Below are 15745 nucleotides of genomic sequence, written 5' to 3' on the forward strand. Positions count from 1 at the left end.
ACCTCGGAAGTATTTTCTGCTCGCTGTAGAGGTCATGCCCCAGAAATGGCTTCAGAGGGGATGCACTTCCCCCTGCAGACCTTGGAGAACAGACCAAGCAATCATACTCTGTCATATATGCAGGTATGTTGAGGCTGGTCGGCCACTTGTGTGCAGGAGGATCCCTACGTGCTTTCTGGGCACTTACTTTAGTTCGTACTTTTCCCAGCAGCCCAGGATTTTTGCTGGGGCCTCTGAGAAGCAGATCAGGAGCACAGGCACAGAGGGAGAAAGAGGTCACATGAGGGAAGCAGCTGCCTTCAGAACTAGGTTCTGTCTAGGTGTACTTGTCTCTCTAAGAACTGGCCCCTCCAGTGGACCTGAACAACAACTACAGCCTGGCAGGACTTTGGTGAAGTGTACAGGGGAGAGAAGTACTGTTCTTGAAGCCAGGCCTAACCTGAGTCCAGCCACACTCTGTTCCCAAGTTCTAAGCCAGCTCTGTGACCGGGATGGCCTGACTTGGGGAGGCTGGCCTGGGGGTGGCAGCAGCTTCTCTCACAGTCCACAGCGCCATCAGTCTCCCAGAACCAGCTGGGAGAGGATGAAAGACTTCCATCTCTAAGCTTGGCTTCTGTGGCTGTTTCTTTTCCTTAGCTTTTCTGTAAGTAAAGCAATCAGAACAATGCTGGCTGCTCCTAGCTCCCAAGATGGCAGCATGAGCTTGCAGAAGAAGAAGAGGGAGTGTTTCACGCTCTGGGAGTTCTGGCCAGAGCAGGTCTCAGCACTACTTACCTGCAGGGTCATAGTGTAGGGGAGACACCTGCCTTTAGGCTCCCAGTGCAAGAGAGATGCTTGCCTGCGGCTCCCAGTGCAGGGAAGACCCTTGCCCGCAGGCTCCCAGTGCAGGGGAGACCCTTGCCCGCAGGCTCCCAGTGCAGGGGAGACCCTTGCCCGCAGGCTCCCAGTGCAGGGGAGACCCTTGTCCGTAGGCTCACAGTGCAGGAGACAGAACAGGCAGACCCTCTCTGCATATCTCGACAGGCCATGAGAACTCAGCAAGTGGGAAGCGTGCTGAATGTGAGAGACTGCACATGGGAACTGAAGTATATCAGGAATCGTCTCAGAACTCTAGCCTGAACACAGGCTAGGTACACATTTTATCAGATTCTAAAGGGACTCCACTCGACCACACATTTAAGACACAATTTGTATGTATGTACACCTCTCCATTACAGGCCAACCACAGAAAAGGCATAGCAAATGTCTACCTTCACAACACCCTTGTCATAAGGGGGTGCTTATCCGGGATCCCCAGAATCACAGCCTAACTCCCCTTCCTTGCCAGTAAGATCAGCTGCTTTCCCCTGTAATGCTTGGATTTGCAGTAATCACAAAACTGTCTCAAAGCGGAGGCTGGGACAAAGCTGAAAGGCAAGTCTTCTATGGTGCCTAACGGGGCAGTTACTGGGGACCTAGGTCCTGACTTCTCCTCCTCTAGGCAGCTGCTCTTTTTTTAACTCAGGTTCTCAGCTATTAGTTCACTATTGCTTGCTGGGCTAGCTGAGCTTTCTGAGCACAGGATGATTGCAGGATATAGTAAAGACTGTTTTTTTTCTCATCACCTCCATTGTTATTGAGGTAAGAAGACAAAATCTGGGGCACTAAACAGCCCCTGGAAAGACCTAGACGGAGGACTAGACTCCTGACAGCTGCAGGGAAGAACAGAAAGAGGGCTGGGAGCAATTTCGGTTCTGAAGACCAGAGCGATAAGCCCAGCACGGCTGCCAGCTTGCTTTCTAATTTAATACTACCCGCGCTCTTTTTCTCATTCATCTCACTCCTTATCTTCCACCCAAGAGAATTCAAGTTGACTGCATCTTGACTCCGGCTTTAGCGCAGAGAGTCACCTTCAATCCTTCACTTTCTTCTTTAGGGAGAATTGGGGGCTGGCTACATCTCTGCTTCTGGTTTCCCACGCGGGGTGGAGGTGGGACAACGCAGCCTGGAAGCCAGGCCTCCTGGATTTTGCTCTGGCCAGCTGCATGCCTAAAACTGCTCAATCCTTCTGGGCCCCAGTCTCCTCATCTGCAGAAGAGGGATGGCAGCAGGAGATCTGGAAATCCTAAGTACTTCAGTCTTCAGAGGAAGCAAACTCAGGGTGTGTTTATGGCATGGCCCTCTGGTGCTTTCGGGAGGGTTCACTGCACTTTCGGGAGGGTTCACTGCACTTTCGGGAGGGTTCACTGCTCTTTCTGGAGGGTTCACTGCACTTTTGGGAGGGTTCACTGCTCTTTCTGGAGAGTCCACTGCTTCTAGCAATTTTAAACAAATGTTTTCTATTGGTAGGTTCCCAAAGGGCCTTCTCTTTCCAAGAGATAATTCCCCGATGTTGGGCAGATGGCCAGTACCTAAGGGATAGGTTGGAACATGCTAGGCTAGACAACGGCCCCTCCTGTCGCCAGACTGTCTCTCACTTTCTCCAGGTCCAGCTCTCAGAGGGGGTCCTACCTGTTTGTCTGGCAGACCCCATGATAGGCCTCAATGGCATCTTCCTGGTCCACGTGTTTTTCACTGTTGGGCCAGCTTGTTCTGGCATTGATGTTCGGCTCCTAGAAAACACACAAATGGAAACTAACTCTGGTTGTGCTAACGACGTCTAGGCAATGGGTCTCTAATACAGAGGTGTATAAATGTGCTTTTGGGAAGAGAGGGAGGCCTGCAGAAATAGCCTGCTGCTGTTCAATGCAGGCAGGGGCAGGACTTCAAGAGGGTGGAAGGATACAGCCTTAGCAGGGCCTGGCTGTGAGGCACTGAGAGCAAACAGTGGGGCAGCTGACCAGCATCCTATGAGGAGAAAGCGGTTACATCAAAGGACATGATTCAAGTGTCATTCCTAGGGCCCATGTCTAGAGTGGTCCAGGCTATTCACCTCTGGTCCCTCCCTCCCACTCTACAACCTGCCCTTGAAGGTGAGAATATCAGAAACACACATGAAGGGGACTCATAACTCTGCAGGGGTTGATGGAGAAATCCCCCCAGAGACAAAATGAACAACAAGGGTCATGAAAAACATGAAAAACAGCCACTATGGTTATCTGTGTCTTTTGAACATTTTCTTAATCAAAAAAAAAAAAAAAATTCACGCATGTCTGGCCGTATGAGTGCAGTGCCTATGGAGGCCAGAAGAGGGCCTCAGATACCCGTGGGGCTGGATTTATAGGCAGTTGTGAGTTGTGGGTGCCAGGAACTGAACTCTGGTCCTTTGCAAGGCCACTGAAGCACTCTTAACTGCTAAACCATCTCTCCAGCCTCCGTGATCACTTTCTTAAGTTCAGTAAATTCTAGACACTTCTAGTCCCATCTCTTGATCATAAAGGTCATGAAGAAATGGCGCCAGACCCCTGATCTGCTTTCAGAGACCCTGAAGACAGACATCTTGCTCTTCAGATTTAAGAGCCCCAAGAGTAAAGACATACAAACCCACAAGCCGACTGGCTCAGTGTCGCCCCAAGAAGCCCACCCGTGGCTGCCATCGCCACCTCCTCACCATGTTCTTGCCAGCCAATCGGCGCTGGTCAGTGTTCATGATCTGGGTCCTGAGGATCAGCACCTCCTCTTTGCGGACCTCCAGCTCCTCATTGGCCAGCTTGAGCTGGTTCAACAGGAGGCTGTAGCTGTCCGGGGAGCTATGGGTGGAGTTGTCCTGCATGGCTTGGTCAGCAACAGCTTTCCTCAGCTCATTCAGGTCGTTCTTCAGTTTCTTATTCTCTGACTCAAGCTCTTGTCTCTGCAAGACAGCCAAGAGGCACAGCTTGCTGTTTCCTGGACCCACAACACGTTCCCAGCCCGTCTCCTCTCTTGCCTTAACTTTCCCTGTCTACCGAAAGAGCAACTTACTGTTTTGAATGAAGACATACATGGCTCAAGTTCTGATGTCATCAGTGGTCAGTTTAGTGACTAAACCTATCACCCCAAGTTCTCAGATAACTGCACCTGACACACTCTGTAGTATTCCCTGGGGATGTAATATATGTTTTAAGCACATTTGGCCATGAAATTCTTTTGTGGTAATGCTGGACTGATAGCTGTGACTGCGTGTGTATGTATGTATGTATGTATGTATGTATATATATATGCATGTTTATACATATGTAGTGTTGGGGATCAAAGCCAGGACAAGTTCTCTGTCACCAAGCTATGCGCCCCAAACTTACAGTTCTAAATAACATGCTATCAATAGGACTTCCTAAAGCCTTGTGTGTTCATTTGCTCTGTGACTTTCTAGAGACTTTAAAAAGTGATGTGCTTGTTTGAGTCACAAGATGACTGAGCCAAATCCCACTGGGCAGAACCTCTGTTATCTGAGTAAGAGGACAAAGCCAAGTGAGTCCAGGGAATGCAACTGAGTGCCTCAATCAGGACGACAACATATGTGACTGAATGACTCTTGAAGGCATTGATTAATAAACTGCCACAAGAAGACAGATGTCACGAGCCCACTGTATGAGGCATCTATAGAGCGGAGAGACAGGAAGTAGAATAGTGTTTGACTGGGGCTGTGGGGAGGGAGGACGGAAATTCTTCAGTGGAGAAAGGTTTGGCGAGATAAGTAGATTACAGGGTGAACAACAGTGAGCCGCTTGTACATTATGGATGAATCCTCATATACACTTAGAATTGTTAAAATAATAAATTTCATAATATATATACTTTACCACAGTGAAAAATAGTTGGGAAATGGAAGCCACAGAAACGGTTCATGGTTCAAGGGTTGGTTTTTTTTGGGCAATGGCTATTAGCAAATTGTTGCTCTATTAGTGACCAGCAGACTGTTGAAAGCGCCTCATTAGGAAGTCTTCGGGAAGGAAGGGCCTGGTCTGATGTCCCTTCCTTCTTCCTTGGGTCTGAAGCCTCTGCTGTTCTACTTTGCCCTCTTCTGCCAACTCAGCACCTGCTACACAGGGAACCCCCTGCCTTATATCTGGGTATTTTTCAAAGTGATTTTATTCCTGTGGCCACATTTTATTTTAACTGGGCTGTTTTAGGTAGGGGAGACACGTGTTTCACTCCCCTTCATTTTCAAGGTGAGAGTGTGGAAGTGGAGGAATGCTGTCACTTGCCTATGGCTCTCCTGGTGAGCAGACTGGCACTGAGGACCCAGTGTCCTGAAGCCCAGCTGTGCCAGAGAACAGACAGCCTTACCTTCAGACTGTTGTAAGCCAGATCTGCATCGTGGTCCACATCTATGCCATTGTTCTGCTGTTCCACCTGCGCAGGAGGACAGAGAGGTAAGCACAGACCACAGGGTACACGCGCTGCAGAGATTTCTGATGGCAGCCGAACTTTCTCACTCTGCTTTTGCAGGAATAGCTGGCAACCTCACCCTCCACAACTGTATCCCCACCTCCTTCAAAAAGCAGCCCAGTATTCGGGCTACCATGAATCCCCCCAAAACAACTCCCCCTCCACTGTATCACAATGCCCCCATGGCCGCTGACGGGATGAATATGCATAATTGATGGAGGAAGGTCATTGGCTAATAAAGGAACTGCCTTGGCCCATTTTATTGGTTAGAAGATAGGTGGGAGGAGTAAACAGAACAGAACACTGGGAGGAAGAGGAAGTGAGCTTAGACTCCACAGCTTTCCTCTCGGGAGCAGATGCCTCGGAGAGACGCCATGCCCCGCTCCTGGGCAGACACATGCCATGAAGCTCCGACCCAGGATGGACTAGGCTAGAATCTTCCCGGTAAGACCGGTTCTCACAGATTATTAGAGATGGGTTGATCAGGATATCAGAATTAGCCAGTAAGGGCTAGAGCTAAAGGGCCAAGAAGTGTTTAAATGAATACAGTTTGTGTGTTGTTATTTTGGGCATAAGCTAGCAGGCAGCTGGGGTGTTGGGGACGCAGCCCCGCTGCTCTTATTTCTACACATAATACTGCATCATGGATTAAATTATACACCCCTAATACTTTTAAGTCCTAAATTCCTCTCCCTGTGAATGTGACCTCATCTGGAGACAGGGTCTTAGGGGATGGAATGCAGTGAGTTCTAATGCACTAGGAAGGAGGAGAACACGGAAAAGATGATTGTACTAATATGGAGGTGGGACTGGAGTCAGCTGCAAAGCAAGAGCATCAGACACGAAGAGAGAGGCGTGAGGTCAAGTCCTCCCCACTGCCTTCAGGGGACAGTCACATCAGAGCCTTCACTACTGACTTGTGGCCGCTGGAGGAAGAATGCTTGGTTAGTCAGCAGCTGATTTGGTGGTATTTTGTCTCAGCACCTAGCTGTAAAACCTGGAAATAAATGCTGTTCTCACGTTTTGGGGTGTCTACTCATGGGTCTATCTTCCAGGTAATTCAAAGTGCCTCAGATTGAACTGATGCCACTTCCTCTGTGACCTTCTAGGAAGGCAACTGGCTCACAGTGGGTATGCAGTATACATAGCAGACTTCAGAATGCCAAAGTTGGTGGCTCTGGGCAGCAGTAACTGGTCCACCAGGACTCAGGTCAGTCAAGGGCTCCTCTGACTATGTAGCAGCCATTAGAGTTGAATTGTCTATTGAAAAGGGGCCACAAACAGTTTTCTAAGTGGTTACCTGCTCAGAGTGAGTTAATGGGGGGCATCCCTGAAGAACACGAGCCTTTAGAACCAAAACCAAATAGAGCACTAATAAAATTACCTAAGTCCTAGGAACCTGAAGTCCTGGTAAGGTTATCGTTGCTGTGGATGGACCAGGATACCTGGGGTTTAGAGGGAGCATCTTTTACAACCTCTCCCAGATGAAGGACATGTGTATTTGCTGCCCTGTAAGCCGGGAAAAGCCCTGCCAAGGTACCAACTTCTGCCTTGCCTTCCTCCATCACCATGAGCAGGGATGTGAATGACCTGGGCCAGCATCCCTGCTGCTAGGCAAGTGGCCTGCACTTGTGTTCTGTGTGGCATAGAGAGGCTACATAACCCCTCTAAATGCTGAATACATGAGATTCTCAGAGAAAGAGGATAGTGCATTCACACCCTAAGGGCCATGTAAGTCATGTTTCTAAGTACACGGTCTGTCAGAATCACTGTAGTGGACAAGGCAACTGTGCCAGGTCAGGATAGATGGAGCAGTCTGACGAGCAGCCACAGAGGCTCCCCTCTCATGAGGGCTAAGTCACTCTACACGGATGGAGCACTCCACAGACACCTCAGTCATGTATTGGGTACATGACCTCTATGGTTGGGGACCTGGATTATAGCTCTCTAGGTGGCTTAGGGTTCCTTCTGAAGTCAGGTGAAGATTCAGAAATTTGATCTCTGGAAGTTTAATCTCAGAGGATAATAGAGGGTCTATAATATTTCCTGCCGTACCAACTGCGGGCAACAACACACAGGACATAGTCCACTGGCCTTGCTTGGCGATTATACTTTGAGAGTCCCCTTTTCACTTGGTATCCAGACAAGTCAGTTCTGAAGCCAGGCGTCCATTTCTGAAGTGGGGAATCCACCGGTGCCACAGAGCAATGGTAGCTCTCTTCATTCCCACCGATCACGAGGGTGAAGCTCCAGCACCTGTGTTGCTGCTGAGTTCGTGTCTGGAAGCGTGGGGGACTAAAGGATCTTTTAACTCTGCACATCTTCAGTGGACAGTGGGTTTTGGGGTACGGCCTAAAGAACATCTGTCTAGTATTTGGGTTGTGTTTGTCTCCAGATAGCTTTCGCTTGCCATCAGAAGAGGCACCTGTATACCTAACGCTTTCACTCCCCACGCCGAATCTATCGACCTGAGAGACTTAAATCCACCAAGCTTTACCTCCTCACTTACTGCTTATTAAGGCAAACCAAAGCAAAGAAACCAAACAACATAAATATCCCCAGGAATCTGACAGCAAGCCACACACACCTGAGTCTGCACTGCTTCTGGTTAGAAAGGGAAGAAAGACACCATGAAAGGAGAGTTCAGATACAGGTGGCGGGGGGGGGGGGGGCAAGGAAGTGGGAGAGGGTCAAATCCCATGATTTTCAGTATAGGCCCGAGAATAGATGTGCTGGTGACATGACCCAGAGCTGGACTTAAATCCCACGAGAAATACACAGGCTGTCATCACAAGCTCCCAGGCTGCCACGGGCTCCCAGGCTGCCACAGGCTCCCAGAGCTGTCGTGGGCTCACAGAGCTGCCATGGGCTCACAGAGCTGCCACGGGCTCACAGGCTGCCACGGGCTCACAGAGCTGTCATGGGCTCCCAGGCTGCCATGGGCTCCCAGGCTGCCATGGGCTCACAGAGCTGCCATGGGCTCCCAGGCTGCCATGGGCTCACAGAGCTGCCACGGGCTCCCAGAGCTGCCATGGGCTCCCAGGCTGCCATGGGCTCACAGAGCTGCCATGGGCTCCCAGGCTGCCATGGGCTCCCAGAGCTGCCACGGGCTCCCAGGCTGCCATGGGCTCACAGAGCTGCCATGGGCTCCCAGGCTGCCATGGGCTCACAGAGCTGCCATGGGCTCCCAGGCTGCCACGGGCTCCCAGGCTGCCACGCACCTGCACTTTCTTGCTGTCCTGCTGTTCCTTTTCTAGCTGCACCTGCAGCTTCTTCCTCTCTTGCTCCAGTTCCCGCACTCTCTTCTGCAGCTTCAGGAAGACGCTCATGTCCATCGCTGCCTTCTCTACACCAATCTCCTGCAAGGGGAGAGGGGTGCACAGAAGGTGGTTTCCACAGCACAAATGCTTCTGGGAACACACAATGTCTCGCTGCCCACCTCTGTAGCAGCCATCTGGCTCCTTGTTCCTCCCCAACACCAGTCCTCGCCTCCAACACGAAGCCTGTGCCAAACCACTAGCATTTCTCCTAGGAAAGCTGGCGCTGCAGGCTTATTTATTCTCGTCTAGATTAGATCTCTGTCTCGGTCATTTACATTCCTCCAGTGTGAGTCGCTTAACTGACCAATCACACATCCTCAGAATAAATGGACACAGGCATGGGCATTTTCTTTGGGAGCTAAAAGGGAATTCACTTCTGGAGAATGGTATTACATGAGAGAAACGAAATCTCAGGACACAGTGCTTCCTGATGCGGGATCACTGTGGCCACAGTCACTGTAAATGTGATACCAACAACTACCTGGTTGCAACTTGAAATAACCAGCACCCTCCTTGCCATGAAGCCCATGATCTTAATGCACCCATTTCTCAGTGTATTTCTATCCTTTCAGATTCCTGTCCGGATTTTACTATGTGGGTTATGTATGTGTACAAACATGTGTCTGCTTACGAGTGGGTAACGTGTCTGAGCACATATATAGCCTGTATTTAACTCTGCCGTGTACATGTGTGGCAGCATGACCTTGTTCCACCTCGTGTAATGAGTTCTTTGTACTTGGCCAGCTCCGGATCTGCCTTATCGAGCACAGCCTCGGGGATGGCAGTGCTCATATCCGCAAGGAAGCAGGATCTACACAAATGCTGAGCTGTACTCTGACCGTGTGGCTTGCACAGTCTGTAAGTCCATTGCAACCCAGTGACCCTGTCCTCAGTGTCCATCCCCTGGACCCTCTGAGCCACCACCCACAGAGCAGGAATCTCTGGTGGGTAGTTCCACTCAGACAATTAACACGTCCCAGGAAGGACAGCTGCAGACAGTGCCCAGACTTACCTCCACCTGCTGAAGGGCATCCTCGGTGTCTCCAATCTCAGAAGTGGAAATGGAGGGATAATTGGAGTCAGACTCTAAACTACTTTGATTTGAGGGGTTCTTCCTGTGGCCCGGAGTTTGCTGCTCAAGGAGGAAAAAGTGACCATTCATAACCAGCTCGTATTAATGAGAGCTAACTTCTCAAGGAGCAGCAGGCCCTGGACATCAGCCAACTGCCTCGCTTGTCACCAAGCTTGGGCAGCACTGCTCCTTGGAACACTGGATTACTAGCTATTCCCTTACATGCTAGGCAGATGCTCTACTAAAGAGCCATGTGCCCGGCTCTTCCCTTGCCTCTGAATGCTTTACAACCCACAACACCCAGAAACTGAGGGGGAGCAGCCCTTCACTCGCAGCTGTGCACCCTGAATGTACACGGTGTACCCTTCTCCAGGCTCTTGAAAGGAATGCTGCAACCCTACCCCGAACAGCCTCTCCGTCCACCCCTTTCTGCTCATGGAAATGGTAGTGATTAGAAATAGGGCGCACCTTCCGTGCTAGTCACTGAAAAAGAACTTTCAGTTTATTTTTTGGCAGCCGGTTTGTCTTTAAGAGTGAAAGCCAAGCTTGGTGGAATTTTTAGATTTCTATTTCAGTTCCTTTTCAGATTGCTTTCCTGTTTCCATGCAACTAAGTTACTGATGTTGAATATGTATGTTGGGAGGGAGGATTCATATGTATGGGTAAATAAGAATGTCACATCTTGAAATGTCACAAAAATGTCTTGTATTTTTTCAGACATTAGGAGACCCAATCAGGCTCCAAGGGTCTCACTCCATCTGTGCCAAAGCAACTGAGGTCACAGCCTACCACACCACTGTCTTGACATTAGATTTCTCTAGAACAAGAAACAGGATGACAACATACACAAACAGGAAAATAATTCTCAGCCTCCTAAGATCTCAGTAGAACCTCCGTGTTGAGAAAGGACATCCCCAGGGAGGGACCACTGGCTGGCAGCTGCCTAACAACAAGAGTTCCCATAGGAACGAAAGAATAAGTGGTCCTTGCACACATGCATGTTTGCTGAGCAGGGCAGTGCCAGACAGCAAGAGCTATACAGCCAGCTCTAGAAGGGCAGAAAAGGAAGCCATTTCCAGCAGGCAGCAGAACTGCCTGCCTCCCTTGCCTTTAGGACGGTCACCTCGTCTCGCAGGTTCTCATATCTCTGCTCCAGCCGGGAGTATTCCTTCACGAGGTTCTGGTACCTGGACCTCTCCTCCTCCAGTTCCTTCTTCATCAGGAGGCTCTCCTCCACAGAGCTCTGGGAAAATTCAGCTGGAAAGCAGGCATGGGAAGCTGGCTTTCAGCAACTGAGGGGGATTCTCCAATGCGCATGCCTTGCTAGGAGCATTCTGACTAATCTCTTGTTAAGAGGCTGCCCACACAGGCTCATCCCAGAGGCTGTGGATGAGTCTCTCATTCTCCTCACCTACTGTGGAGTTGAGGAGGGGCTCATTATTCTAAACCAAGGGTTCTGACAGGAAGAAGGGTGACCCTGCTCTCAGAGAGGTGGAGAGAGAAACTCTCAAAGCACACGAGCACCCCACCCAATCCACAAGCCTGCCTCTCTTGTGACAACGTGTAAGGACTACTGGCAGCATTTACAGCAGAACCAGGCTTCATTCTGAGCTCTCATCACAATCCTGATCCTTCAGGTCCATGACCAGAGGTGACATAGGGGAAAGTGGGCTAGGAACCTAAGAAATCCAGATGGGTTTTATTCTCTTGCCAGGCTTGTATCCATAATAGTGGAAAGCAACTTTTGTTTTGTTTTTAAAGGGCAATTTGAGAGCATCTTATATTGTCCCAAGATCTTAGGCTGGTGAGGGGTTCTGAGGTTATGATGCTCAGCTGCCCTCTGAGATGAGGAAGAACCCTAAGGATAGGAGGAGATCTGGTTACACTGAGCAGACAAGAACTGGATTTATGTACTTTATTGTCCCCCCTCAGATAAGCGAGCCACAGGAATGGGTGGCAGCCTGGAAGTTGGTGAGCACTTGAGAGAGGCTCCTCCAGGGTCTAATCAAAGGTCCTGTCCTTCAGCAAACATATTAATCATATAGTAGGGGACACAGGCGATAAGGATGAACAAGACAAATATAAAAGCTGTGCACACTCAACTGAGCACACTCAACTGTGCACACTCAACTGTGCTGAGCACCAGCTTAAGCACTTCACCTGCGTATCCTGCTGACCCCTCCCACAAGCCCTTCCAGGTCTGTCTTTCCTGCCCATTTTCAGGTGGGATCCTTGCACAAGGTTCCAGAACTTTGCAAAGCAGTGTCAGGCTTCAAAGGAATGTCACAGCAGGATGCTAAGATCCACAGTCCTTTTCTCCAGATCTCTTTTAGTAAGTCCTTCCTCCTCCAGGAGGCCAGGAAAATTGGGACGAGAGATGCAAAGCTGGTTTGGAGCTTACCTTTGGATTGGCGCAGGATTTGGTTATTAAGGTGTTCTTTCTCATCCTTCAAGAGAGCATTTTCATGTTCCAGATCTGCAACACGCTGAAAGAGATCAACAGGTGAAACAAAACCAGAAAAACCAAACCAAACCAAACAAAACAAAGAAACCCTTCCTTTGTGTGACAGAAGAAGATGAGGCTCCTCCAGAGGAGATGGAATTCTGATGCCCTACCTCCCTACCTAGGAAAACGGCTTCAACCAAAGCTGCTTTCATTCTGAAGGGAAATTACGTACATAGAGAAGAAATGCAAGCTCAGCAAGACGGAGCTGGTCAAAGTGCATGTGATCACCCAGGACTCACAGCCCCCCCGCCCCCCAGTGTCTCTGTTCAGCTCACATTCCCTATTGAGGAATGCATAGAAAAGACAGCCCTTTGTGCCTGTCTCTCTTGCTGAATCATAAGCTATCATAGCTGAGTCTTGGGAAAGCCAAAAGCTCACGATGGTCACATCATCTCTGGGCTTTGACCCACCTGCCCTTGCTTGCCTCACTGGACCAGTGCTCCAGATTCTGAGAGAGGGAGACACATTTGGTACCAACATCCAGATCTAAGCCCAGCATGTGACTCCTGACAACACTACTAAAGGAAATATGGGGTGATGGAAATTGGTGGGTCATTGGTAAATGCCGTGCTTAAGAAAATGAGTTCAACCAAAGGTGACTATGACCACAATAAATAAATAAATAAATAAGGAAAAGAAGCAACATTAAAAAAATGTAAGGGTCTCTACCACCAAGCCTAATTATCTAAGCTCAATTCCAGATGGTAGGAGAGGACTGACTCTTAAAAGTTATCCTCTATCCTCTGACCTACACACACACACACACACACACACACACACACACACACACACACACAGTGTGACAACAGTGGTGTTAAATATTTATGCAGTGGAATCCTAACACAAAAGCTGAAATTAACATCCTTTGGAAATAATGGCTAAATCTCGCGTCTCTGGGATAGTTTGGGGGATGTGCTCTAGTTCACACCCAAGCCCACAGAGCCTTCAATGCTGAAGACAGTTGCCCATCCCTGGAAGTTTCACAAGCTACAACTGTTCCTGAGCTCACAGAGTGCTCCCAGCTCCTTCCCTGTCCTCTCTGCCAAATCCTTCCTATCCGTCTCCTGGCTGCTCAGCCACTGCAGAAGTCCTCAGGGCTCATTCTCAGCACATTCTGTTGTCCTCTTAGAGAGGCTCCTCTGACGGTCACGCATGACCCATACCCCTACAGGTCACTCTCCATCCCCTTTGCTCCGCACTCTCTTACAGCATGTGATGGATTATCATGGGCTCCTGTCTCTATCTTCTGTTTCCTAAGAATGATTTTGATTGTTCTTTTCGTCCCACTGTGTAGAATAGAATAGTCTCTAACACACACGGCACTCAATAAACACCTGCGGAGTGAAGGACAATGACTTCTATCATCCTGTGGCAAGACCTGTCATCCACAGAGATGAGTTACAGCCCTTTCTAATAACTGTCAGCCTTTCCATGAAGCCACAAATCCTGAGCCAATGAAAACGTAACTCCGAGGACAGCAGGCCCAAGAATCCCTGTGCTGAATATAGTGAAGACTCAACAAACGAGAGCCCTGGACTCTCTCCGGTCAGATGCCTCTATTTCCATTCAGCAAGACCTCAGACCTACGGCCACAAACTGAAATCATCCAAGGAAACCAACCAGTAGGTTTGCCACCTCCATCATGCCACCAACCAATCATGCCACCTCCTGCAGAGTCTGCGTGATCTCTCACATGAGATGTGGCACAAGCTTCAAGGAAGAGTGCCCGCAGAGAAGGTGTGTGTGCTGTGTTTCCTGCATTGGAGCCCTTGCACTTTTGGCATTACCTGCTTATGTTCTAAGGAATGCAGTCTGGTTTCTTCTGGAAGGGAAGATAGTGTGTTTTAGTTTCCAGAGTCTACTGATAAGCTATTGCCATAACAGGACTATATGATGCTAATGGAGGAAGATGGGTTAATATTCAAGGGGAAAAGGTTCCCAAGCTTAATCTGGTGCTTAGTAAATAAAGAAAAAAAGGCAAACTTAATTAAGCAATTAAGACAGATTCAGCAAAAATGAGATAAGGATAGAAGAGAGAGATAAATGCCTGTATTGTCTTGAGATTGGTTTTGGGGAAGGTTTGAAAAGGAGTTAGAAATATGGAGAGGGAGAAGGAAAGAAGAAGTTCTTTTGCATAGATGGCAGAAATATAAAAGACTGTAGTCTGTGTGACTATTAACCACAACCACTTGCCCTTAGCTCAAAATGCCATGAACTCATAGCCTAGATAAAGATTTATATCAAAACTAACGCCAAGCCATGTGTAGCATGACCAACTGCAGACTCATACCAGGGAACATCTGTCTGATGAAATTCTATTCTCATGTATCTGATATAATGATTCTAAGAATAATCTGTATCACATGAAAAAACAATACATGCTGCTAAGCAATCTCTTCTGTATAAAGGATGAGCCCCATGCCTAGTAAAGACGCATTCAGATGTGATTCCTTTGAGTCTTGTGTCTGTTATTTGCCAACTCCTTACACACCTATTCCTGAGACCCTGTCCCATCGATCCCAGTGCCCTGGCTGAGCTGGTCCATCTCAGTGGATCGTGACTGGTAAGGTGAAAGAACACACAGCCTATGCACCAGCCTAAGGGCACAGAACCTAAGACCTACCAGACACCTGGAAAGTGCCAAGGATGCCTTAGGGTCAAGCAGTTGGCTACAGGTCACTTTTTCCCTCCCACTGAATCTTGTACTAAGGTAGGCTCTGTGCAACCTTCAAGAGCATGTTCTAAATCAGGAGGACATGATGGTTTGAAAGAAAATGGCCCCCAAAGAGAGTGACACTATTTGGAGTAGGTGTGACCTGGTTGGAGGAAGTGTGTCACTGTGGAGATGGAATTTGAGGTCTCCTATACTTGTTACACCCAGAGTCACAGTTCTCTTCCACTGCCTGTGGATCAAGATGTAGAACTCTCAGCTCCTTCTCCAGCACCATGTCTGCAGCATGCCACCATGCTTCCTACCATGATGATAATGGGACAAACCTCTGAAACTGTTCAGCAGTCAAATTAAATATTTTCCTTTATAAAATCTGCTGTGGTAATGGTGTCTCTTCACAGCAATTGAATCCCTAACTAAGACAGAGCCATTGCCTCCATGACAATGGCAGCCCAAGGAGCCACCTCCCTTCTAAGTAACAAAGCCACCCACACAAAACACAAAACAGCATAGCTGTGTGATGGCAGCCAGGGAGGGATGCTGAGGGTTACAGAAGGAACAAGGTTAAGAGCCTTAGGGGGAATGCTCTATGGAGAGTTCCAAGTAATGTCTCCCTTACAAAATGATAGGCTGGGGTATGACAGGAGCAGCTCCATGCTCTGTGGACACAGAAATGAATTCCGGACTCCGAAGAGCTAAGGCAGTGGAGTAATGTGGCCTACTAGGTGAAACCATTGGAGGTGGCAGCCCCAAGTGTTTCAGGATGCCAGTTCCAATACAGCAGTTGCAATTTCTGCTGACAGAAACATCAAACCTATTAATTAAACATCTACCACCGCTGGCTCCGTCTCTGTGCTTTGCTGGTCTCATCAATCTCACTCAAGGCAGAG

The 15745-nt window shown here is 48.8% G+C and overlaps 1 protein-coding gene across 4 annotated transcripts in view; it reads right to left on the minus strand.

The window, feature by feature from the left end:
* Myo5b (myosin VB) overlaps nt 1–15745 on the minus strand; it is a 279722-nt gene that overhangs the window by 36790 nt on the left and 227187 nt on the right. For 2 of the 4 annotated variants that reach the window (XM_041639124.1, XM_041639122.1), the window contains exons 23-29: nt 12080–12164; nt 10802–10935; nt 9619–9738; nt 8508–8645; nt 5185–5250; nt 3530–3769; nt 2491–2591 (exon numbers count right to left, since the gene is read on the minus strand). In XM_041639124.1, coding sequence (XP_041495058.1) covers nt 2491–2591; nt 3530–3769; nt 5185–5250; nt 8508–8645; nt 9619–9738; nt 10802–10935; nt 12080–12164 — 884 coding nt within the window. Of the gene's footprint in view, nt 1–2490; nt 2592–3529; nt 3770–5184; nt 5251–8507; nt 8646–9618; nt 9739–10786; nt 10936–12079; nt 12165–15745 lie in introns of all 4 variants that reach the window. The other 2 variants (XM_041639123.1, XM_041639121.1) reach the window with 1 other exon arrangement.

This window comes from Microtus oregoni, unplaced genomic scaffold, assembly GCF_018167655.1.
Source record: "Microtus oregoni isolate MIOR12 unplaced genomic scaffold, Mior012 000057F_ref0000458, whole genome shotgun sequence".
Classification (NCBI taxonomy): Eukaryota; Metazoa; Chordata; class Mammalia; order Rodentia; family Cricetidae; genus Microtus; species Microtus oregoni.